The following is a 25634-nucleotide window of genomic DNA, read 5'->3' as shown; positions in this document are numbered from 1 at the left end:
CACCCCCTTTGTTTCTTTCTAACCTAAACAAAGGCAAGTCCAACACACTACATTTCGTCAGTTATATCAGAACCCATGTTCCTTTATGTAAGTCACAATTTCAGATATTTTGGATTAACATAATAGACCACTTTTGTCCCGAAAAAGTACACAGTGGGACTATTATATCAAAAAACGTCGATAGGGTGAAGCCAGAAACAATATCTAGTTTAGAATTGTCTTTTATGCTTCAGAATTTTGCTACTACTGTGTAGAGGTAGAGCCGTGCTGACCTAATCACAAAATTAGGGTCCAAAAGATTAGCAAATCTTTTACAGTTTACTGTATATACTTTTATAATACAGTTCCTACAGAAACCAGACCTTAAATATGGTTGAATTCAAAGCAACTATTAAGCGAAAGCAATAAAGTTTATTACAAGATCTAATAATACCTAGACTCTAGGTATATTTATCCTCTAGATCGTAAAGGATAAATATTCCTGGAATAAAGTAATATTTTGTCATATTCTTTGAAATCACATCCTTCGATCTAGTAAGTACTTATTTATTTTTTTATTCGTAATAATATTTAACACAATTAATTGTAACCAGCTTGCGTATGATATACTCCCTATTTGGGCCTACAGTGGCGTCATGTGCTGGGTCAGCCACTTCCATGCAGCATAATTAAGGAGACCGATGGCTGTCATGTGAACGGGTGCTGCTTGTGTGGACTCGTATATCCATTTTACAAACTACATCTAAGTTCTAATAATCGATAGTACCTTTATCGGAAAAATTTATTATCTTCAAATTATTTCATGTTTCTGAGAAGGTTGTATACTAGTATGGGAACAGAACATTTTATTATTTCTCAAGAAAACAAATACATGCTCTTAAGAAAAGATTTTTTTTTTGTGTTATTCATTACACATATCTTAATACCTTTAAAGTGATTTCGAAAAGAGTAAAACTAACGTTTCTTGCCCGTATTTTATTATTTTATAAACTGCTTTCCGAAAAGTTAAATATTGTTCTTCTTTTATATTTGGTATGGTTCCCACCACTGAATTTTATCGGAGATTTCGCTAATATGGCTTAGTAATATCAGTTAAACCAAAAAAAAAAAGGTACAGAACAACAAAAACTTATTTGTAAATATACATGAGTTGTAACGTCAAGCAAACAAGGTAGATTAAAATTTTGCCTGAATTTAAATAAACATTTTATTGATTCAAGTTAATTATTTCATTTCATTTCATTAGTAATAGCAGACTTAACATAAGATATTTAAATTGTGAACCTAAAGAGAAAAAAAATCAGCTGTAACTAACTATTTCGGAAGCTGTTGATTTGCGTCAATAGCGGTTTCATCGATGAATGTTTATTCAATCAATTAACGTACTTATTCGCTTTTGCCGACATTTCAAAAGTCATTACAATCATAACAGTTTTTTGCTTATTTTTTTCTTCCATTTGTATTTATCACCATGTCATTACGTCGCTCAATGCTCTGTGCCGTAAAACCGAGCGTAGGCGAACAACGCGGTTCACTGCCCACTTATCCAGAGTCCATTCCTAAAGCATCCGTTACAAACAGAACTCGAACATCGAGTTATCAAAGGAATACATCCGCCACGATTATTAGTATGAACAACAGATAAGTATAAAATACTCGTGTACGGCTAAAATATTTAATTGGTGTTGTTATACACAATTGTTTGTACTTATATTATGTATTTAACTCATACATAATATTTAATTTCATGCAAAATTAACACATGAATATTATTGTTTTATAAAATTATTCCAAATTCTAAGTAGGTTAAAAACGTTTATCTGCATCAATGCTTGGCATCAGACACCATAGTATAAAAAAAATAGGTACTCGGTTTCGACGCCAGATGTGAATTAAGCTTTTTTATGCTTTGTGGGAATAAAGTAACTGGTATAAATACATATAATTAATAGTGACCACGATTCCCGGATCCCATCTGACTGCTACGATAATATATCGCACTCTTAATAAAATACTGACACTAAAATTGCAAATTTGTGGGAATCGTCAATCAACCAATTTCTGTTTGCGACCTTTTAGTTATTTCCCTTTTTTTTTCATGCTATAGGTTTCATTTTTTACCTATCTTTAATAAACTCAATTTTATAGCAACTTCAAAACAAAAGGTAACAAACAAAAATTAGTTTTCCGACGACTGCCACAAATTAACAATTTTGAAATAGGTTTTTCAATCAAGTTAAAACTACCTTCAGTATAACTAGGTAAACGAAAAGGAACCTGTGCCCTCCATTGGCATAATAATATAACGCTTTGTACCCCTAATTATGAGTTAAAACTTTGACATTGATTTGCCAAATTAGTTGACCAAGTGTTGACATTGTTCTACAAGCATTCACTAAAAAGGTGTAAAAAAAGAATAGTGCCATAGCCACGAACAGGCGCAGACGGTTTTGTGCCTGTGCGAATGTCAGAAAATCCGTACAGTTGACAACTCGGTTCAATTCCCACCGTATGCCTCGTAGACTTTCTTGACAAGAAAAAAATCTATCATCAATATAACTTTGAACCGAAACAAATTTCGAGACTGTCCCGATAGAATTTCAATGTTAAGACTAATTACAGGACCATTACTTAACAAAGAAGCGCATGATAATTCCAGTAAGATACCAGTATGAAAGTGTCTAGCTATAATTTAAACTTTAAACTCTTGTGTTAAGGTTGAAACTGTTTTTTTAGCTCGATATCTTTTGAACATACACAACATTTTTGACTCATGTGCACGTGTGTGATGCATGAATTAAGTATCGTTGCTGGACAATGAGCTGTTGCTCCATAGATCGATAGCAGTCTATATCCGGAACCAGATTACTGTCTATACCATATCCAGGAAAGAAAAAAAGAATCTTAAACAAAGAACACTTTCTTATCAAAAAATCTTGTCCAGACATATTGTGTAATTCATCAAATATAACAGGGCGAACAGTCGATAAACGTTATTGTTTCAAACATTTAATTTTTCGTTCTCAGAAAATAGTACAGGCACGGTAAATGCATTATTAACGAGAATCCCCCAAGTAAGGAACGAACTCCGTATGATCCACTACTTCCTAGTAGCATTATGCAAGTTATTAAGCTATCACATTGTTATCCAACAACCCGGTTTTATCCCGGGTGGATTGCCCATCTTCATATGCAATGCTTTGGTAATTCCAAGTTCTGGTTACATTGCTTTTGTAGATTAGTTGTGATACTAACCATCAGACGGGCGACATTATCAACTATTCACCGTTGAATTATAAAAAAACTTTAGTGTCTAGTATCTAGTGTGTGTTGTTTTAATATGTTTGACTATGAAGATTTAATTTGTGAAAGAGTTTTTAATTAGCTTTTTACAGCAATAGTAGTGTCAGGTGAAAATTCTGTTTTGTTTATTAGTAATGTATTTTTTAAGATAGTAATGAGTAAGTATAACAAAGTGTGCAAAAGTGTGTGTGGTGGTTTTATAAGTACGTATTTATTGCTATATATTAAAGTTATCTAAACTTATTACGTATTTAATTTGTGTAAGAATGTAGTAACGTTAACAAGCTACAAAGTTGCATCTTTAGTTATAAAGATGTAGGACACTAGGACTGATGTCATCGCTATCACAGCGCGAACAAGGGAGAGTGACGTCAACGACTAACTTTCCCATAGACCAATATATAAATTGAACTTGCAGCCTGATGTTTAAAGAAACTTAAATGTTTTCGCATTTAATAAAATCCTTTTCATTTTTTTTTCCTATTATCGTAAGCAATTATACGATTATATAATGAAATAGTCGGTAGGTATATCATTTTTTCTTTAGAACACACAGCCATAATTTCAAATTTAAACTAAATAAAATTAAAAATGCTTTATTTAAAAAATGCATTTCAAAACAACATTAGTAAAGTTAACAAACAAATAAATTGTCATTTTTCTTAATATTAATTACAGCTACGGCCATTTAATTTCTTAATGTAATAGCAACATCGTTTCATATAATTTATAAAGCTTTCATAATAATTAATTAAAAAGCGTTGAAAACCGTCGATACAATCGGGTTTATCTATAAATATATAGAAAAATAATTCAGGTAAATGAATAAATTAAAAATTAAAGTATTAAAAAACACTTCGAAGTCCGTACTACAGCCGGACATAACAAGAATAAGTCTTATTTCGCAAGTATTATATTAATATTTGTTATAACTAAGGTAATATAAGAGATGAGTTAGAATGTAGTAACTTTAGTTCAGCCCAAAGACAATTGTCCCGTTATTTAACGCCAACGTCTCGTGACGTGACAGCTGTTGCAGTGCGCGTGACGGTAGTGCTAGCATTTGCTGTACGGTCAGCAGTTCCCACTCTTCTAACAGTAGTAGTTGTTGTCGTCTTAGCTATTCCTCCATTAGGCAAATGTTGCACCTCAGTGCCAGTGCGCACTTCTTCGCTGGCTTTCTGATTTCTCTCATGTGCACTAGCATTTTTCACATCTCTTTCTACATTTTGTTCGTAACCATTTTTCCTTATAACTTCCCGACTGTGCGCTTCTGAAGAACTTCCACTACGTTCTCCACTTTCGGCCATTTTGATAACACCATTCGCCGTAGGTACCACTTCACTGTTCTGATAACGCTCAGTGAATCCCGCTGATGCATCTGGCTTGTCAATAGTGTACGAGTCTCGTCGAACTGGTTTCTCTGGGATCCACACGATCTCTTGAGTTAATGTTTCTTGTACAGGCTCCGGGGTAACCGTTGTGCTCCTTGATTCGTTCTCTCTTATTTGAGTGATGTGAGTGCGGTTGTTATACGTATCATTGTTATAGTCGTTGTCGATATTTCTAATATCTTTTGTAACTTTCTCGTTGCTTGGTTCGACAAATTTCTCCACTACCTGTGTAACTTTCTTTACATTGTTATATTTGACATCCTTTGGTGGTTCATTCACACGAGGAGAATATGGCTCTCTAGGTTTTAGTTGTCCCAGTAGTGGCGAATGTTTGATGCCAAAAGTGATTTGTGGAGTTTTATTGATCTGCACCTAAAATTAATATATTTTTTAAACAAACAATATTTTTGCTAGAATAATTCCGTTTTATATTACCGCGATAAAGAAGGGCACCACAATTTTATAGAAAATAAGTTCTTCATTTGCCAGAACTTCTCAGATTATTAGGATTTTTTGTATGCTAATCTTAGCAAATGTTTGAGGTATATTCTTTCCACATATTTATTTAAGTAACATTATATGCAAACACTGAAATTTTAACATACCTTTTCTGGAGAGTAGGTACCAGGAGCGGGCACTTTAACTCTATCGTCGACGGGCACTTTGTGTCGACCGGATATCGTGTAAACTGGCGTGTCCAGCACGGAAGGGATTCGGTAGGTGTTAGGAGCTGAAATATAAGAAAAATATTTGATGTTATAAAAATCTGTTAGATATTAATAAATTGGTAATCTCTACTCCCATTCTTAGTACGCAATTTTAAAATGGTTATTAATTATCTAAATATTACCTTCAATTAAATAACTTCATATTCCCATTTTAATTAATTATTACAAAAAGCCTTATTTTCTTGATTGGAGCAAACATTGCTCTGATTAAAACAGATTAGAGAAAGCATAAGTCTGGTTAAGTAATACTTACATGAGTATTATTTTAATTTCGTAAAGCTTTCGGTGTGATATAATTTATTATTTTGTTATAAAACTGAATTGGCTTTTTTAATATTCTCGAGTTACTGGTCTAGAGTTATCGTGCAGATATTTGATAAATAAATGAATAATAAAAAGTTAGATACAAAATGGATAAAGCATAAGCTGGTTGTTAGAAGATTGAAGACGAGGATGAGCACTTACCAGGTGAATCGCCAAACTTATTTGTATGTATCTTGATGCCAAATGTATGCTGGGGTGAATAAGTCAAAATGAATTTATACCCCTTTTCGGGGTCATATGATCCAGGAGCAGGAACTTTTAAGCGCTCATCAATAGGTTCCTTATGTCTACCGGATATAGTATATAAAGGCGTTTGAACAGGTGTGGGAAGAGTATAGGCATTTGGTGCTATAACAAAAATTGAAATGTGAAAATGTACATGCTAGTTAAAAATTAAATAAAAAGTATATTCCTTACCGGGAGTATTAATAGCCTTCAAAGTATCTGGTTTAACTCTAAAAGTATATTGTGGGGCATTGTGCAACAGTACTTTATCGGCTTTGTCAGGGTTGTACTTGTTGGGAGCTGGAACGTCATCGGGCTTGTGCGGATTCGTTTTGATTCGGAATGAGTATCGAGGCGCATTATCTAATAATATTTTATCGGCCTTTTGTGGATTGTAAACATTTGGTGCAGGCGTGTCACTAGGCTTGCCATCTTTGCCTTTTGGTGACAAGGTATAAGCTGGTGTTTTTTGGTGTATAACTTTATCGGCAATTTGCGGGTTATAAGCTGTAGGTCCAGGTGTATCAGGTATCTTTCCATCGGCAATTTTCGGCCTAAATGTATACGCTGGAGAATGATGATGCATTATATTCTCTCCTTTTTCTGGATTGTAATAATTAGGTGCAGGTGTATTATTAATTTTATTGTTATCTATTTTCGGTCGGAAAGTGTAAGCTGGTGAATTTTCATGAAGAGCCTTATCTGCTTTCTCTGGGCTATATGCATTAGGCGCGGGATTATTTGAAGGTTTATCAGCAGGTCCTTTTGTTCCAAAAGTATATTTTGGTGCTCCATCCAACATGTAATCATATTTACTAGGGTCATAAGCATTCGGAGCTGGTGTATTTTCGGGCTTGTGGAACGGTTGTTTGGTCCTGAAAGTATATGCTGGAGAATTCTCTAGCAATACCTTATCAGCTTTCTCTGGACTGTAAGCATTAGGTGCTGGCGTAACCATAATCTTTTCAGGTTGTCCTTTACCAGAAATGGTGTACTTTGGTGTACCATCAGGCATATGTGGATCGTAAGCATTCGGCCCCGGTGTATTAGAGGGTTTCCCCTCCGGACCGCGACCGTACATACTAAATTTGGGAGTATTATCAAGTAGGTGAGGATCGTAAGCATTTGGACCAGGAGTGTCTGATGGTTTTCCATCGGGACCACGACCGTACATACTAAATTTGGGAGTATTATCAAGTAGGTGAGGATCGTAAGCATTTGGACCAGGAGTGTCTGATGGTTTTCCATCGGGACCACGACCGTACATACTAAATTTGGGAGTGTTATCAAGTAAATGAGGATCATAAGCATTTGGACCCGGTGTGTCTGAAGGTTTTCCATCAGGACCGCGACCATACATACTAAATTTTGGAGTGTTATCTAGTAAGTGAGGATCGTAAGCATTTGGACCCGGTGTGTCTGAAGGTTTTCCATCAGGACCGCGACCATACATACTAAATTTTGGAGTGTTATCAAGTAGATGAGGATCGTAAGCATTTGGTCCAGGTGTGTCTGATGGTTTTCCATCGGGACCACGACCATACATACTAAATTTCGGAGTATTATCGAGAAGATGGGGATCATACATGTTTGGGGCAGGAGTATCACTTGGTTTGTCCAAATTATTCTTAGGTCTAAATGTGTATGCGGGAGATGAGTCGTGAAGCAATTTGTCGGCTTTGTCGGGATTGTAGAAATTAGGAGCTGGTATGTTATCTATTTTGGCCGCAGGTCCTTTTCCTGCAATTGTAAATTTTGGTGAATGATCGAGCATATGAATCGACTTTTCCGGGGCATATACATTAGGAGCTGGAGAGTCGCTAATTTTATTAATTTGATCTTTCACTCTAAATGTATAAGCAGGTGAACTTTCGTGCAAGACTTTATCTGCTTTCTCAGGATTATATACATTCGGGGCTGGTGTATTAGGGATTTTATTTGAAGGTCCTTTGCCAGCAATAGTAAATTTCGGGGTTGCGTTTAAAATATGCATGGCCTTCTCGGGAGCATACACATTAGGAGCTGGCGATTCACTTCGCAAAATAATTTCCTCTTTAATACGGAATGAATAAGCAGGTGAATTTTCATGAAGGACTTTGTCTGCTTTCTGAGGGTCGTAACTATTTGGAGCTGGAGTGTCATCTATCTTCACAGAACCAGCTTTACCATAAATGCTAAATTTGGGCCCACCATTCATTATGTGTATTGATTTCTCTGGGGCATAAAAATTCGGTCCAGGTGTTTGATCAATTTTCTCAACATGTTCTTTAGGTCGTATTGAAAAAGCTGGCGCACTTTCATGCAGTATTTTATCTGCTTTTTGAGGGCTGTAATAGTTAGGTGCCGGAGTAACTTCGTGCTTCTCGGCAGTACCCTTTCCAGCCAAAGTATATTTAGGACCACTTTTTAGCGTGTTTAAGGCTTTTTCTGGAGAGTAAACATTAGGTGCAGGGGCATTGTGTGACTTCACAATCTCAGTTTTAGTTCTAAACGAGAAAGCAGGCGACTTCTCTCTCAGCAAACGATCTGCTTTTTCAGGGGAGTATGCATTAGGCGCAGGAACTTGATCAACTTTTTCAAGCTTCATCTTACTTGCAATCGTATGCTTCGGAGATTTTTCGCGTATAAAAGCGTCGGCCTGAAATGAGATAAAATATGTTTTTATTTAATTAATACGAATATATTCATTCAACTACAATTTACATTTATCAAAATCAACGAATGCAATTATATACCATACAGTGTAACAAATGGCTAAGTACTTATATGTATACCGAATAATATTATAATAATGACAAAATATATACGAAAAGCATAAATTAACTGAATAAATCGCGATAGCATTTATATTAATATTTTGTAAACTGTACCTTTCATATTTTTTTGAAGTATTGGTTCAAGCAGCATGCAAACACATATCCATGACATTTATTTTTTTATTATTAATTTTAAATCCAATTTTTTTTTCTTCCGTAAAGAACTTACCCAGAGTGTATTAGTAAAAGTATAGTTAAGAGTTCAAAATATTTTAATAGGCAATATTAAATAACAAATTTACAAAGTCCACAAAAGTGAACTATTATAATAATTATAGAAATTACAAAGCATCCATGAAGCGAGTTAGAGTTGACGGGTTAGAAATGATGTCAATGATGAAGCTTGTTACAGACGAGTGAGAGTTAGATGGCTGTGATCCCCTCCGGCGCAGGATAGTGAACAGCTTGGCCGGCGAAGGGCGAGTGTCTGATGCCGAACGTATGCGCGGGCGCCCACGGCAGCGTCACGCACACCTGTCGCGTGCCCACCCTCCAGTTAGTACATGATTATAAATACACATAAATGAAAGGCCTTGATTGGAGATAAAACAAGTGGGTGGACTGCAATACTTTGTTTTATAATGTTAGTTGCGATGGCGTGGGCATTAGACAGATATTGTTTTTTTTTATTTCCGCGTGGATGATGTTATTGAAAAGGATAACATCAATGACAATAAACTGCAAACAGCACCCATCATCTATTTTTAAAATCATTAGCTGTAGTGTATAATATACCATACATTAACAAAATTAAGTTATTGTTATACAATACTTCACTTACAAGTCTTGACTTTAAACAAATATTTTGCAATTAAGTTAGTTATAATTATTTTATCAAATATAGTAATAATATTATATACCTTTTCAGGACAATAAACTCCGGGGCCGGGTACGGCAGCGGTGGCAGGCTTTTGCTCTCTTCGAGGAGCCATAGTAAATGCTGGAGGACGTTTTGTGAGTGCAGATGTCGCTTTATCAGTAGTATATGTACCAGGGCCGGGCATAGGAGTTTTAGATTCTACAGATTTACCACGGCCTGTGATACTAAATGCTGGCGCTGCTCGTTTACTGCCCTCCTTGGCCTCGCCGAGGACCGGTGGCATAGAATATGTGTTCGGCGCTGAAATTTATAATTTCAAATTAAATTTCTAACATTTCCGAGAAAATCTTTATTAAATTTTTAAAAACACAACTGCATTTAATTTTGTGATAAAGCGAGAAATCAACACGTCTATAATGAATCGTGATCTAAGTAATGAAACAACACACTAAAAACAAAGTGTATGATTGGTGAAACATTGAACATCGATGACATCACTGGCAACAACATAAATGAAACGAAAAGATTAATCAAAGCCGAGGACGACACTGACGATTTCCATAAACATACATGACATTGTAAACACATTCAACAAAACTAAATGTAGGTATACGGTGAATGTAAGGATCTATAACGATTCGTGACGAAAAAGCAGCAATGGCAACGCATAAAATAGCAATACAAAAATATTGAGGTGCGCCAGTACACGAGTGAAAGCCCATGCAAAACCATTGAATATAAAGTCAAATGACGCATACATTACAGTGTACAGAACGTCGATGATAACAAAACATATTGGCAGTGAAATGTGTAGGCTTAAGAGCATTGAAATGCTATGACCGCAGCACCTGGCGTTTTGCTTCCCGGCTGTGGAAGGCTTACACGAAGGCCAATGGAAAACGCAGGGGCATGGTCGAGGACTGCGCGAGCCGCCTTGCTTGGTTCGTAGTCGCAAGGCGCCGGAGTCGGGGCAACGCGAGGTGGCGGCCAGCGACCGTGGAGGGACGCCGCTGGACCAACTGCACGCCCTATACCAACCTCCTAGTTTAATAATATCAATAGTGTCCCCTAGATTGGCCCCAAAAAACTAAAAAAATATGTCTTTGTCATCAATTCAGCTTATTATAATTTTGCATTATACATAATATATGAAACATTTTTTTAAAGACAACTACTGTCTTCCGATGTGTAGAAAACGCCAACTGTTCATAATATGATACAATCCAAGAACCAAAGTGACCTTCCTTATACTAATACATATTTTTTTTCATCTTTAAACCAATATTAACCAAAATTCCAACTAAACATTTTTTTTTTATTATTTATAATATTAAAGCCCTCAAAATGCTGTACCGTTAATACCCACTTTATGAAACCAGTTTTAGGGTCTGATTCTTACGACCTATAAATAAATGAAACTGTAGAATTAACAGATAAATACTATAAAAATATTTTGTTATTTGTAAAATTATTTGTAAGTAAAAAAGTAATCAGAGGTAAAAACTTGACATCGTTTAAAATTCAACATCATAATTTTGATTAATTAAGTACTATAATAAAACTAATTCTGAATAATGACACTATTAAAAAATATTTTATAAAAAAAATATTGTTTTGATTTTACCTTGAGGCAATTTTTAAAATCTCATTTCGTAGTAAAATATGTATTTTTAAAATTTAAATATCTTTATAACACACCCCTTAAAAAGTTACAAAGAACAATAATATAGTCAATTGAGCAAAATTATCACAAAGTGTATTTTTATTTACCTTTCGTAATGCACTCTGGTAATCACTATGCACTTGAATGATGAAAATAAACCTCTGCCAACACTAAAGAACCTTAGCACAACTTGCATAAAACAAGTTCAAGGCACCCAAACAAGAGTGGTTAGTGAAGCGAGGTAGATGTGCGACTGAGCTCATATCGCGCCGTGGCAGCCTCTCGTGCTTTATCCGGGCACCTACACGGCCGGTCTGACTCAGCGTTGATCACCTTCGTTCTTACGGACTTATTTGGTGACATCGCTGTATGCAAGCAAATAATTCGCCACAAACATCCAATATCGACTGTGTTTAATTTAAGAAAGTTAAATCATTTATTCAACGCTTAGCACGTTTATTTATAAATAAACATGACGTTGTTTATTCAACAAATTGTCCTTGTTACGTAATCTAAAGGAACAGCCAATAGCCAGGAGAAAATACTTCTACAAGCATCCCACTAACGTTGTAATTGTGAAAGTTTGTGAGTGGGTTTACATATTTAAGTTTTTTTGGTTTAACCAGTGTTTCATTGGGTGTCCGTTGAATAGAATTAAATAGTTGAAATAATGGCACAGAGGTGGATTTATCTCCTGGACTGAGCCAATTAGGCTACTGTTCATCTCGATAGTAATTGTATTTTAAAATGTTTATCCCGTATTTTCTTTTTAATTTTTAAATAGTTAGCATTTAAGTTGAATTGGATCATCCTAATGCAAGATATGAAAATTCAAGCAGGCAGAAATTAGTTTGATAACCATTTTTCTTTAAGAAATCTTTTCTTCTTCATAGTATTATTGAATGAGTTTTTTCTGTTTAATTTATTACATCTTAATATTAATACTAAAATCAATGTTTAAACAATAATAGATCAAAACACAATAAAAAATTACATTACAAAAAGTGAAACCCGATCAAATCATTATATAGATTTTCATGTACTTAGGTAACCATGAACAAAACACTGCAGACGACATTGATTTATGTAAATCGGACTGCAGTAATGACCTACTTTCAAGCAAGTGTCGCATAATAAACCACAATATGTCGTGAAAGCATCTCTTTAAAATATCGCACTGTTGCCGAAACGTCCAATTACAAAGTTTCTTTACCTCAGATTAAAACTTTAATGACGTTATTATCAATGCCTTAAATTGATTAAATTTTACAAAGAACATAATAATATAGTTTAATATTATGCGGATTTTTTTACAGCACTGTCATTAGGTTAGGTAGGGACATTTCCTGGGATAATATTTTTATTTTATGCATTATGATCTTAAAGCATACATCAGAAACAACTGCATGTAGGTGGTAACTGTATGCTTAAATGTATGATATTTTCAGCTTAGAAATAAAACCTTAAATGTTGTTCGCAATTCAACAAATTCGTAGCGCCAGTGGGTGTAGATTGTATAATTGGACATAGAAACTGTTTTGATCCGATATAAGGCAACTTGGGCAATTAACCAATAACATGCGACGACAATAGCCGAGTCACTTCCCACGTCTGCGACAGACAATTCGAGACCGACTAAAAACGATTTCTCAATGTGATCGGCCTGTACCGATGCGGCCTGATAATTATAATACTCCTTTGGGTGCAGTACATTATGATCTGTAACGAGGTATTGTTGTTCGTGGCTGCTACAAAAATATGGCTTACTGTAGTATCGTATAAGTTCATCATCAATCATTGTAAGGGTTTATTTGTATAGAAAATAACATTAAATAGCAAAATCTTTTATCTCCCTTTCTTTCTTGTTAGGAACGTAACTTAATCCATACAAAAATGTCAAAATTTTATAGTACAACAATTATCCAAGTACCTAATAGTTTTAATGCACTAACTCAATACCCCAAAAATACAACATAGTCAACCAGCCGCTGGTAATAAATTCCAAGACATAAACGAATCCAGACGTCATTATTGCCATTCGTGTTTGGCGTTTATTTTCATAGCCATCAATCGTTCGACGACTAGTTCTAGTAGACCATAAAAATGTCACACACTTAATAATAGCCTGTATAGATCTACATACCACTAAGCATTGCTTTTGACATTCAAAGCATATGCCACTAATTAGAAATGATTTGGATGCTTATTTACATTAATTAACATAGCTAGGACACGCAAGCCTATTTGCTATTCTAGTCATGTGCACCATATTCATGTAGTATTTAACAACTTATTTCATGTAATTTCTTAATGATACCTACGTTGAATAAAGTAAAATAAAATTGTCTATTATAAATGACATTAAAAATAAACAATATTCTCTGCTTAACTTACTGAAACAAACTAGTTATTTTAGGATGTTAATGGTATTTTTTATTTAATCACAAATGCAAGAATAGCTAAACCTGTTCATGTATGTAGGTACACTTAATAAAGCTTATTTATGTTCGTACCTGACATTATGTTGTCCTAACTCAAAACGGATATAAATTTTAATGTATCATACACAATTTTAAACACATGGGTCCAGATGGTTTATTTTTTAATGAGTAAACAAGATTAACTCGGACAGATTTAGGTTGAAATAAAAATCAATCAGACAGATGAAAATATTAATAAAACTTCTCAAAGTCACCTCGGTTACGATTTGCTGAAAAGTGAATCAATAACAATGCAATTTCTCAAAGACTTATGATCGTCGTTGAACAATGATCGAATCATAATTGTACGCAAGGCTGTCCATGATGCAAAACCACACTTGGTTGTATAGATATATGTATATCATTTGATCCGAATGAAATATTGCCGGCGAACTGACGGTAAACAAAATTTAAAATCACCTATTATATATATTGTGTGCAGTTGTAGACAAGTTAGGTATAAAAATTACGTATACAAAAACTGCATTCCAGGCACTTAAGGTAATGTTTATTCGCTTATCTAAAAAGGTAAAGAAACACAATGTAAGTAATCTAAAAAGCTATTGTTACTTTACCTTTAGCTGTCATGCCTTCTGTATTGTATGATGCCGGTCCAGGGCCTGCCTTAGCGCTGGTGCCTGCTGGATCCAGTTTCTGCCCAAAAGTGAAAGCAGGCGCACGAGGCTTGCGAGATTCTGGCGGTGGTTTTCCTATAAGAATTACAACATGACACCACTATCAACTTATACCAGTAGTACCAATTTATATTGTTTCCTAAAAATATTATATGTATTCTCTCGTTATCCTTGAAACATTGGACTACTCAGTCAACTTATTCGTTTAATAACACGAATCCAATTATAATGTATTCATGAACGGATGAGAGTAGGACGATTCGCCAATGTCAAACAATATTGTGTATCTCATGCGCTACTGATAGAGTTCACCTTGGGCCGGGTCAATGTTTGTGCCCACGTTCTCTATAACCAATTTTGATCCTCAAGTTTTCAATCTTGTCAATACATACAGGCCTATAATAAGTATATTATTTGTACAAAACCTATTATTAATATATTCACTATGGCCGCGTACATAGTTTTTGCATACTATAATTAAAATTACCTGGTAATTGTACGCCGCCTACACTAAAAGAAAATCATCCGGAATTATGAGGCGTAGTAGGACCAACATCCGTTTAGTCTAACATTCGAATAACCAAAATAATACAATGTTATTCTACAGAAAATATGAACATTATGATGTCACTTTGTTGATACACAGAGCGAGTGAGGCCAATATTTGCGGAGTTGTGATAATCCGACAACTCAAAACACAACCTCTGATGGAATCGAGAGCTGACGTAAGCGCCAACGCACGAGAGATCGCGAACAATGCGGCACCAAAACTAAAGCGACAAAAACTAAACGCCATACCACTCGTCACACATAATGTGTGCAAAGGTGTTCAAACATTGTCCGGGCGCGTACCACCTAAGATATTATTTTCAAAACCTTTCTACTTTACTACATTAGCAATTCAGCCACCTGCACATTCCAAAAAATGTATTTTATAATCCGATTCTACAAACTTATCTCTTTATTCAAAATCGCTTATTGACAGCATTTCAAATATATTGTATATTTTTACTTCTACCGTTCTATACTTATACCGGATCACTAATTTATTTCTTCCAGCTGCTTTTTTACAATACCCACAAAAGCATTAAATTAATTGTACAAAAATATATTTCGATAAAACAGAAACAAAATTAACAATACGAATTGAACAAAAATTAAGATCAGTTAAACCTTGACCTTATACGATTATTAGTTATACATTTGATGACAAAATGAAACTCAACAAACAGCTCGTGTTCCATTCGAAGTTCGATCCCCTGACTGTGTCTTCCGGCCCTAGCTGCTCTTACCATAGCGATGTATATACGGGAGCTTATAGAGCGTGAACATAAGTAGAATTTTACCAGCTACTGAGATCTCTACATTCCTTCTGGACTTGAATATGTCAATATAAAATGTACACCATTGCTATTATAGCATATAGACAGATAAGAACTATCAAGTAGGATGTAATATTAGTATTACCCAGTCATTTCCGAACTCCAACCAGCTCGCTGATAAATAAAATATCTGGATAGCCTTCTTGCGAGTGGGTGGGTTATTTGACATGTTTCAGGTACACACGACTGGATAAGGATTTATTAACATACGTGTAGATTATATCTAGAGCAAACCCGTAATGGAAGCTCATTAATACGGGTCCTGTTCGAAGCAACTGGTAAACATAATAAATGTTTGTTAGGAGGTGCAGTGTATTTCGTTGCTTGATAATATTATAATTAGATAAGTGTACTTACCACCAGGCACAGAGCGAAGTAAATTTGCCAATGAATGACAATAAAACGAACTACTTAAATACAAAGCAAAGCTAATATCATGTGAAAGAACCTACCTATAAGAGATGGCAGCGAAACTACAGCAGGCCCAGGACTGGCGGCCTCGGCTGCGATGGGTCCTCGCCGTTTAGTCGGAGTCCAAGGATTCTGACGAACGCCCATTGGACCCTCACAGGGGTTAAATCTCTTTGAGAGTGACGATGTTGTAGTCACCACGCGTACAGATTTGTGTGGTGTCTGTAATGAAAACAAATACTAAGATTTTTAGAAATACATATGTACTAGGGGAAATAACAGCTATGTCATTTACGCAAACGTACCATGAGTAATATGCATGAACTAATAAATTGTTAAGTAATAAATTTTTGTAGAGTTGAGACAGACATGTAGGAAAAAGTCCATTCCACAATTCACACCAGTGCAAGAAAGATATCTTTAGAAATATATTATACTTAAAGGTACATAGAAGAAAGGTCCAAATAATATATTGTACTACAAAGTGTCAAGTATAATGAATGTATGTAAGAGAGCCGATCAAAGTATCCAAAGCTAATCGAAGGGTCGACTTCTATCACTCTATGGCACTCGTTGGACTTTTACCTATCCCTTCGAAGATAAAAAAAGGCATGAGTGAATAAAGTTGATTAGCGCTGTGAATAATCGGATTTTTCTATATTTTTTTATTAAAAATCAATAGAAATGATATCAAATAGTATATTACCGTACGTATGGTACTAAACGAAGATTTTGTTATCTTAGAAGAATGCATCCTATTCAACGATTTAAACTAAAATAACGGTATAATAATTATTATTCTAATATAAGGCATACAAAATGTTTAATGGTAATCAATATTCTTTTTTACACATTTAAACAAACCAAACAAAAAATAATAATATAATCATAAATAGCAACTTTCAATAATATTTACAAACTGACATTTGACAGAAAGAAAAGGTTTATAACTTATATTTGCATAAACCACAAAAAGTTTTCATTTGTATAATGTTCACAAAACTTGAGACAAAAATCTTAATCAAACGTCTACTTTTAATACTATGTAATTTAGCCGGCGCATTCATTTGACAATTACAATTAAATGCTCCGCCCATTATATTTCCCAAATTTACGTTATAACATAATTATTACTAATAATTGCGATGAATATAATGGTGCATTCAAATTAATCGCTAAATATCGCGTATATGTTCAGTCGTTTTTATTTAAGCTCTAAGTACTGTTTCATATTCAACAAGAATAATATTATTATTATATAATGGTTTGCAGAATATGTTGCAAACTTGATTTATATAATGTTTACCTGATATATAAATAAAAACTCTAATTATAGTTAAATGATAAGCCTCAATGAAATGTGCTAATTATTATAATGTGCTAACTTTTCATTCGCAAGTTTATAATTTTTTAACTAGGTATATATAACTAATATATCTATAAGATATTGACATAATTTGCTCATTTTATTTTATGCATAAGTATACTAGTATATTATACTCAAAGAAAATATCCTCTTTTTAGTATAATAAAAAATCATTAAAAAATATTGATTACAAAGTACGCCAGGATGACTTCATTTGCTTATTTTATGAATGCTCCAATGACAACATGAAGGCTACTATAATTATAACGTCGCCGATGAGGTAGTGTTATTACGATAAATGTGAAACAAAAAATACAAGTATATTTAATGTAATATCACGTTAAAGTATCTGTTAAGGTGTTTTAAAATATGCATATTAGATTAATACTAACCTGCCTTGAAGATTAAAAATGCACAATAAGAAATTAAAAATATTTAAGTATGAGCCGTACATCTTCAACATTTACGATAACAAACACATTAACATTCTACGATGATTTAGAGCATATGACGCGAGCACTTAATTGCTCAATTTAAACTGAGTCTGATATATATAAAAAGATCATTAGATCTGTATTGACACTTGTTTCACCTCATTGACACGGCGATAAAGTAACATGTAAACATAATTACCGACATGTTGTCGAGTTATTATTATACATGAGGATTATTCGCAGTAGTTAGCTGAGACGACTGTCAGCCACTTAGCAGCCTGTAGATAGCTTCTGTCATAGTTTTATAACGCAAAAACCGCCTTGGACATTGTCAAGCAACTTCAGTTCGTTCTGTGGTATGGAGAACGGAATTGGTGTCCGAAAGTCGGTCTACATATTATTATCAGGTCACGAGATATTGTTTAGAAACTGGTTGATATTTGATTTTTTTTTAATCTTAGACTTTCAAGACACCTTTTTCAATAAGATTTATATTGTTTAGAATTCAATTTTTTTTTTAAATATATTACAATAAAAAGGCATCTATCGGTATGTCGGAATTATTTTGAATTGAAAATAAATCTAATTGGAACAAAACTTGCAAACTTTACGCAGACAAACAGAATGAATCTAATAATATCCTCATAATGTGTAATTATATTCTTCTGCATGTACTTAACAAAATTTAAATTAATGCTACCCCTATTTTAATCTGAATTATATATTATTTTGATTTGCACCCTGGCTACGATACGCTCATTCGTCGTGTTTAACAGTAGTTAGGTAATACTAAACTTTAAAATATTTTCTTAATCATTTCAAGATTACCATTTTCTTAATCGCTACTAATAATAGTAGTGTGCCGCATATTTAGTGCCTTTTAGAGAGACATCGTGCGATTTCGCAAATGCTGATTCGAACTAGAAAGTTGCTTTACCTTTAGCAGCACATGTGACATAAAACGGGATATGTGAATGTGTTTTCAAGGTAAGTAGGCTGTTTTCTTTATTATGACAGCTACTGATTTTACGTGACTATTCGAAATAAAACTTACACGATAATATTAAACTAGTAGAAAACAAAACACCATTATAATACAGTAGAAAATTTCCTGTTAAATTTAAATCTTTTAAACAGTGAAAGAATTTAATAAATTACATAAAAATTATAGATTTCTCTCTATTATTAATTAATTGATTATAAATATCACGATGAATACGAATACCAAAAATAACTCGCAACTCAGTTGATTAGAAGATTTCTATATAATTGGAAACATTATGCCGATGAGTGATATGTGCAAGTAGATACAGTTCAGAAGGTACACGCCACAGAAAAATACCAAATACACACTGAATTACGTAAGTACCGGATAGTAAGTAAATGATATTATGTTAAAAATATAAAAACCGATATCTTAACGTCATAAACGCACACAATTATTTGGGACCAATTATTGCCATTTTACTTAAATTTCCATTTCCTTCACAAGAATTCTATTTTTTAAATTTTCAATTTATTTATAAAATTATTTATTGTACAAATTATAATTATTAAAGCGAACAAAAATAATGATGTTTTATCATAAATCTATATATATAAAAATGAATTGCTGTTCGTTAGTCTCGCTAAAACTCGAGAACGGCTGAACGGATTTATCTTATCTTGGTCTTGAATTATTCGTGGAGGTCTAGGGAAGGTTTAAAAGGTGAGAAAAATTCGAATAATTGTCGGGAAAATCCTCAAAACAGCATTTTTCTATTTCCCATACAAACGTTTTCTAACTAATACGTAGAGTCAATTTGAGCTTTATTGCTATTGTATAAAGTTCACTGTTGTCTAAGCAATGTAGGTGTGTTCCTAACATCAAAGCAGTGTGCGTTGGAGCACAGAATATAATAATGTAATGTCGCGTTCTGAAACTCAACAAAAGTGATATCGCGCACCTGACCGCGACTAAATTGAACAGTCACAAAATTTAATATATCATTAGTTATTTGGTTGGCTTCACGATATTATTTCTTTTGTTTTACTTTAAAATGCATGTTTTCGTTATGGTCAATTTTTGAGCTACTTTTGCATATCTATACTTATAATAAATCTGTAGAGAGGTCAATTCTGTACATGAAATATATTTCCAAAATAACTGGGGGTGATTAGGGATCGATACTGATGCCAAAAATGCAATTAGTAAAATTTTTGTCTGTCTGTCTGTATAACCGTTATAGAAACAAAAACTACTGGACGGATTTTAACGAAACTTGGTACAATTATTTGTCATACTCCTGTGCTGGTTATAGTATACTTTTCATCATGCTACAATTAATAGTAGCAGAGCAGTGAAGGGAAATGTTGGGTAAACGGGAGAAGTTACTCCATTTTTTAAGCTTCCGTCATTTCGTGTGCAACCTTAATGGTTAAAAGTTCCTTCGATTTCACCAGGATCCCATCATCAGACCCTGACCGGACAATCGGACCATCTGCATACCACCATAAATTAAAAAAACATCCCGACAAATTGAGCACCTTCTCCATTTTTGAAACCCAAAATCCACGCGGGCGAAGCTGCGGGCGGAAGCTAGTAAATTATAAAATCGTGATGAGTAAAATAAATGTAGTTACTAAAATGCCTTTTCACGTTCATATTATACTGTACTGGGTATTCCGACGGCCACAGCGGTTTCGTGGTGGACTACGATACCAATCTAAACCCACTGTGTGATTATTACGTCTTTCAGATATTTTTTTAATATAAATAAAATGGTTTTTATGTAAACACAAAACACAATTATAGCCAGTATATTATAATATGGTATAAAGCTGTTGGCTCCTTTTCAACAAATAAAAAAATATACAAATAGGGACTAACATTGTTCATAAGTACGTGGATTTAACTCCTGGTAGCAACATAAATTAATTGTTCACATCATATTTCAATAAACAATGGTACGATTATATTAATTAATGGGTTATAAGCGTTTCTCTATTCGGTTTCTTCATGTCTAAGAACGCTTTCAAATTACCCGCGCGGCTGTAGCGCTGCAGTTCCGCGGCAAGGTAAATCCATAAGAATTACCACAAATCAAAGGAAATTAAAATAAATGACCTAAGAGCGCCTTCACATCATCACATCATCGCACGGTTAATTAGAAAGCACCTTACATGACGCCTTCCTGGCCGCTCAACACTAAAGTTACTTGCACGTGTGCCTACTCAATTTTTTATTTCAATTTAGCCAAGTAGCAACTTATCTAATATGTATTAGGTTTTCTTTACAACTCCAGCCGAGTTAAAATTACCTGATGCACATTTCCGGGGCAGAAAGGAGCCGGTATTGTGTGTTGACCTACCTGCTTATCAAATTTCATCCAAATTCATTCAGCGGTTTTAGTAGATGCTTTTACTATACATATAAATGTAATTCCAAACTTTTTAATTACAATAATATGTATAAATAACTTACAAGAACGATGTTCCGTTTAAAAACTGCATATTTATCAGAAAGTTTTTTTATGGAAAAAGAAACAATATTTTTTATAACTAGTTAAGCAATTCAATCACCAAATAGAGCTTTCAAAAGGCTCAATTTATATGACAAAGACTCGTCGACGTAATTGTTTTGTATATTCGCAGTAATTGTGTTTATGCAAAAAAATACGGTAACGTGCGTAAATCTGAATGAATAACTAACAATTACATCAAAATATTGCTCATATTATCATATATTAGGTACACTTAACACCGATATCACGGAGCGATTAAAAAAAATTGAAAAGATCAATAACTCTGGCTGATGCCACGAAATTCAAATGAAGCATTAAATAGGTACCTTTTTTGACATGCGAAGTAAAATACCCATGATAAAATCTTATAACAACAAATCGTTTCAACGTGTGTAACGACTGATATGCACATACTTTGACGTAATGCCTTATTTTATTGTGATTGTGCAGTATATATATATAAGCATTGAAATATTATTGTCTACGTATAGGGTTCTGTATATTAAACCATACAAAACAATTCTCGTATTATACAATTATCAGGACTAAATGTAACTGATATTACATATGAAAAGGTTGTGTTGTTGATATATATTACCGTCGCCAACAGAAAGAAAAGCAAAATCAGTGCCAGCTCGTACGAGTCACTGTTGTCGTGAAAAATGAATAAAATCGTATTTGGGCCACCGCTTCGCGTCCTGAAGCCTTCGCAAATAATCAAACTTTTTACTTAACTCGTTTTTCAGTCACAACTTTATAGCTTTTAGTGGTTAGTTTAAAATGAATCTGCATGTATAATACCGTTTTTAAAGATTAAAAGTATATTTTTTTAACTCTCGAAATGTTTTCGAAATGATAATTATTAAATGTTACATACAATCTACATAGTTAATATAATCTATTAGAAATGCACCGGAATTGCACTTCAAGTATTTCAGTTATTCTACAGGTAAATACTAATTATTGTATGCTTGCCATCGACTATATCTACTACTATTACTACTACTACTATCGTTCATTCAGTTCAGTTCTATAGAAATAGTAACAAGTAATAAATAGATGTTAATTACTAACGCAATTATCGTGAATAAATTAATGTAAATTATTTATGATCTACAGCTAAATATATGTATTTATACGTATTATAATATGTACATTTATATTAAATAGAGATCCTGTGTTGTATATGTAATTGTACGTGTTGACTGTATAAAGACTATAATAGATCACAGACTATCCGAACTACCTGACTTGTTAGTTTTAATTAACCAATTATTTAGTTATTATGTTACTCGACAAGACGACTTTTGTCAAAGACATCTGTTTTGTTCTGGCTCTATAATTAAATAGCACTTAGTTGTAGATTCATAAACGGGAGTCTATTTGGAAACGTCTCCTTGTCTATTTCTCCTGCTAAGGATTGGTGGTCATATTTATTGTATAATCAGTGTAATTACTGGATATTAGGCTATTGGCGCATTGGGTATTAACAGATTGCAGTGCCTTACAGTACTTAGTAATTCATAACTCGGACTTCAGAACAGTATTGCTACCACTTGTGGCCAGGTGTCTGGCGCGGCATTTATTATCGGACGAGCGTATTTGAATTACACCCGTTATTCAGTTGTATAAAAAATGTTATACACTGATTGATATATTAACACTATAGTTGAACAGTTATCCAATTGATATTTCTATCGTGTATCAGTAAAGAGATGTGCGTAGGAGAACATCTACTTAATTATAACATAGTGATTCCATTTAATGCATAAACAGTACGACGCGGTTGGAACTCATGACCTTGTACTATGATATTATAATGCTATCAATATACTGCTAGTTGCTATATTGAAAGTTGGGTCAAATGTTCACTATTAAATAAATGTCCATCGCAGTTACCTAACCAATAAATTATCTGTGCAGCAAGACGTTCTTTCAATTGAGACTCATAACGATAACCTGTTCAACCGTGGCACATGCCGTCATCGACCATTTCGTACCGCGAGGCGCACATTTCGCTGCTCTACGATCAGGAAACATCAACGGTGTGGTTGAAATGTTAAGGCCGTTGTTAATAGTCAACTCAGTTGATAGACTGGTGGTAGATACAAACGGCACTTCCTTTGATTCCCTTGCTAATTTCAAAGTAAATTTTGCGTGCGTTTCAATGGGGTTTTATGAATCAATAAACAAATTTACGTGAATTTTATGACGCACGGAAGAGGCTTTGGTCACGTTGCATCCTTGTCGATGCTCGATAATTAATTGATAAACAGAGTAACAATGAGCCGACAAGCGTGCTGAGCACTGACACATTCAAGCGTCAAGTAAGTATACATTTGAATATGTTGTATGGTTAGCAGCAAGAGGCGACTACAGTAATATGTAACACGAGAGTTGTAAATCATTGTCACTCGATACGAAATGTGACACTTGACTGCAATATTTGCGGTTGTGTCACTTTATGACCTAATGTATCCATACTGCAAAATACAGAAGTTGACCTAGAAGAGACTTATCATCATGTTATTCCTATAGACTATAATTGTTAGGTTTTGGAGTCGAATTCTATGTCGGGCAACACTATACATACGATTTTTCTTACATGATTTGTCGGAAGACGCTTATACAACTTTAAAGAAAAGCAGGTGGAAGAAAAGGTGGCTATGTTTTAATTCTATTCCTAACTTATAGTCAACATTATTATAAATAATATCAAGAATACAAATCCTATTCAGGGAATTTCAACGTGAGTTGGACATGGCGTGCTACAAATTATGGAAATGCAAAAGAACATAAAAGTCATTGCCACCATAGTTAATCATACGTAGATCTTATACAGTATAACAATGCCCCAACTGCCATCGGACAGCCGTGGGTCTATAGCGTAAAAACTATGCTAATTTATTTGTGAAATAATGCTTAAAGAGCATAAACGCATAAATATAATACTTACCTACCACTATAATTCATTAGCATTGTTATCTCACATCTCACGCTATTTTGGTGATATTCAATGACGTAATTTTTCATTGTACTACATCTAAACACTATAACTTGCTTCATGATTAATTTCAAAAGGATAAAACAAATAAAGTAGAAAATACTTAACCTAAACAATTTAATAATGAACAGCTCGATCAAACTATGAACTAATCGTAATAGGAAAATAAGGTCATATAAAATGTTAATAATAAAAATCCTGTATTACTGGCTAGGATAAAAATAAAACATAACCAACGTAAGTAAAGATAGAGCCCAACCGTTTATCAAATCTTTCGAGCTATCAAACAATCATTTTCTGCAACCAGGGTCGAGGCAAAAATAACAAAGGAGAAAATTGGACAATTACTATTGTGACCATCATTTTACTAACCAAAGGATGAAATCCATTATATATCGGGACATAGGAAGCTATGCACTTGTCTGCATGTATAACACATATTGTATCACGAAGTAAGAACCTAAACAGGAAGTAAACAGAAATTAACTAACCTACCTTTTCCAATGCAGTAATACAAAAGGTAATAAAAGAAATACCATTAATCTGAAACTAAGAAGGCTACTTCTCCAATGAAACATGATGTGATGCTTTGCTCATAAAGTTTTAGATAGGTAGGTTCGTTGAGATAACATGTTATATATCGTCCATATAAATGCACTTTCATTTACCTAACTTGTATGTTTTTTGCAAATAAGTAAATATAATTTAAAGTACATAAGTATAATATTTTTCACTTACCCGATAAAATATAGCCAGCTATAATCTTAAAATTACAATTTGAATGCTGATACAAAAGATCAGCTGATCGTTTAGTGTTAGTGATAAAATTAGAGTTGTTATAATCTCATGATAAGACTATGTTAAAGTTATTATATGCATGTAATTAACTTTCGCGAAATTTCGATCAGCCAAGCTGTCGTCGTTAAAAAACGCGCGGCGTTCGGTTCTCGCGGTGCACTGCGGTCGAATGTATTCGCACTACGTTCGAAATCCGAGTATTGTGTTCGTGTTTCATGGTACGATTATAGCGTGTAGGCGCTTCCCGCCAAACCGGTTGCCTTGGTTACGTGAAGCGGTGACATCATTCGCGCTTTTTTGCAATGTCGTTCCATTTTACTTTTAAATTAAACAAAATATAAATAAGGA

At 34.0% G+C, this 25634-nt stretch overlaps 1 protein-coding gene across 11 annotated transcripts; it reads right to left on the bottom strand.

Annotated features, from left to right (window-relative positions):
- Positions 1 to 3883: 3883 nt before the first annotated feature.
- On the bottom strand, positions 3884 to 25482 carry LOC115442608 (proline-rich extensin-like protein EPR1). 11 transcript variants are annotated; one of them, XM_030167691.2, is made up of 9 exons: positions 25227 to 25482; positions 16223 to 16403; positions 14329 to 14463; positions 10459 to 10638; positions 9651 to 9910; positions 6167 to 8612; positions 5891 to 6097; positions 5303 to 5427; positions 3884 to 5069 (listed from the first exon to the last, which is right to left on the bottom strand). In XM_030167691.2, the coding sequence occupies exons 2-9, from the start codon at positions 16326 to 16328 to the stop codon at positions 4302 to 4304; spliced, it is 4227 nt and encodes a 1408-aa protein (XP_030023551.2). In that variant the 5' UTR covers positions 16329 to 16403; positions 25227 to 25482; the 3' UTR covers positions 3884 to 4301. The 11 variants fall into 11 exon arrangements, with proteins under 11 accessions (XP_030023551.2, XP_030023552.2, XP_030023550.2 ...); XM_030167692.2 differs by lacking the exon at positions 25227 to 25482 and adding an exon at positions 17940 to 18079; XM_030167690.2 differs by lacking the exon at positions 25227 to 25482 and adding an exon at positions 16888 to 17001.
- Between the last annotated feature and the right edge of the window lie 152 nt (positions 25483 to 25634).

The sequence above is a fragment of the Manduca sexta genome, chromosome 22 (genome assembly GCF_014839805.1).
Source record: "Manduca sexta isolate Smith_Timp_Sample1 chromosome 22, JHU_Msex_v1.0, whole genome shotgun sequence".
Lineage (NCBI taxonomy): Eukaryota > Metazoa > Arthropoda > Insecta > Lepidoptera > Sphingidae > Manduca > Manduca sexta.
Note: the sequence above shows the minus strand (reverse complement) of the source record. Positions and strands in the feature narration are given on the sequence as shown.

Excerpts from the sequence above, each read along its gene's own strand:
- LOC115442608 (XM_030167690.2), bottom strand. The coding sequence starts at position 16,935 with ATGCATTCTTCTAAGATAACAAAATCTTCGTTTAGTACCATACGTACG. Across the intron at positions 14,464-16,222 it reads TTCGCTGCCATCTCTTATAG|GAAAACCACCGCCAGAATCT; the intron begins GTAGGTTCTTTC and ends TAATTCTTATAG. Across the intron at positions 8,613-9,650 it reads GAGTTTATTGTCCTGAAAAG|GCCGACGCTTTTATACGCGA; the intron begins GTATATAATATT and ends ATCTCATTTCAG.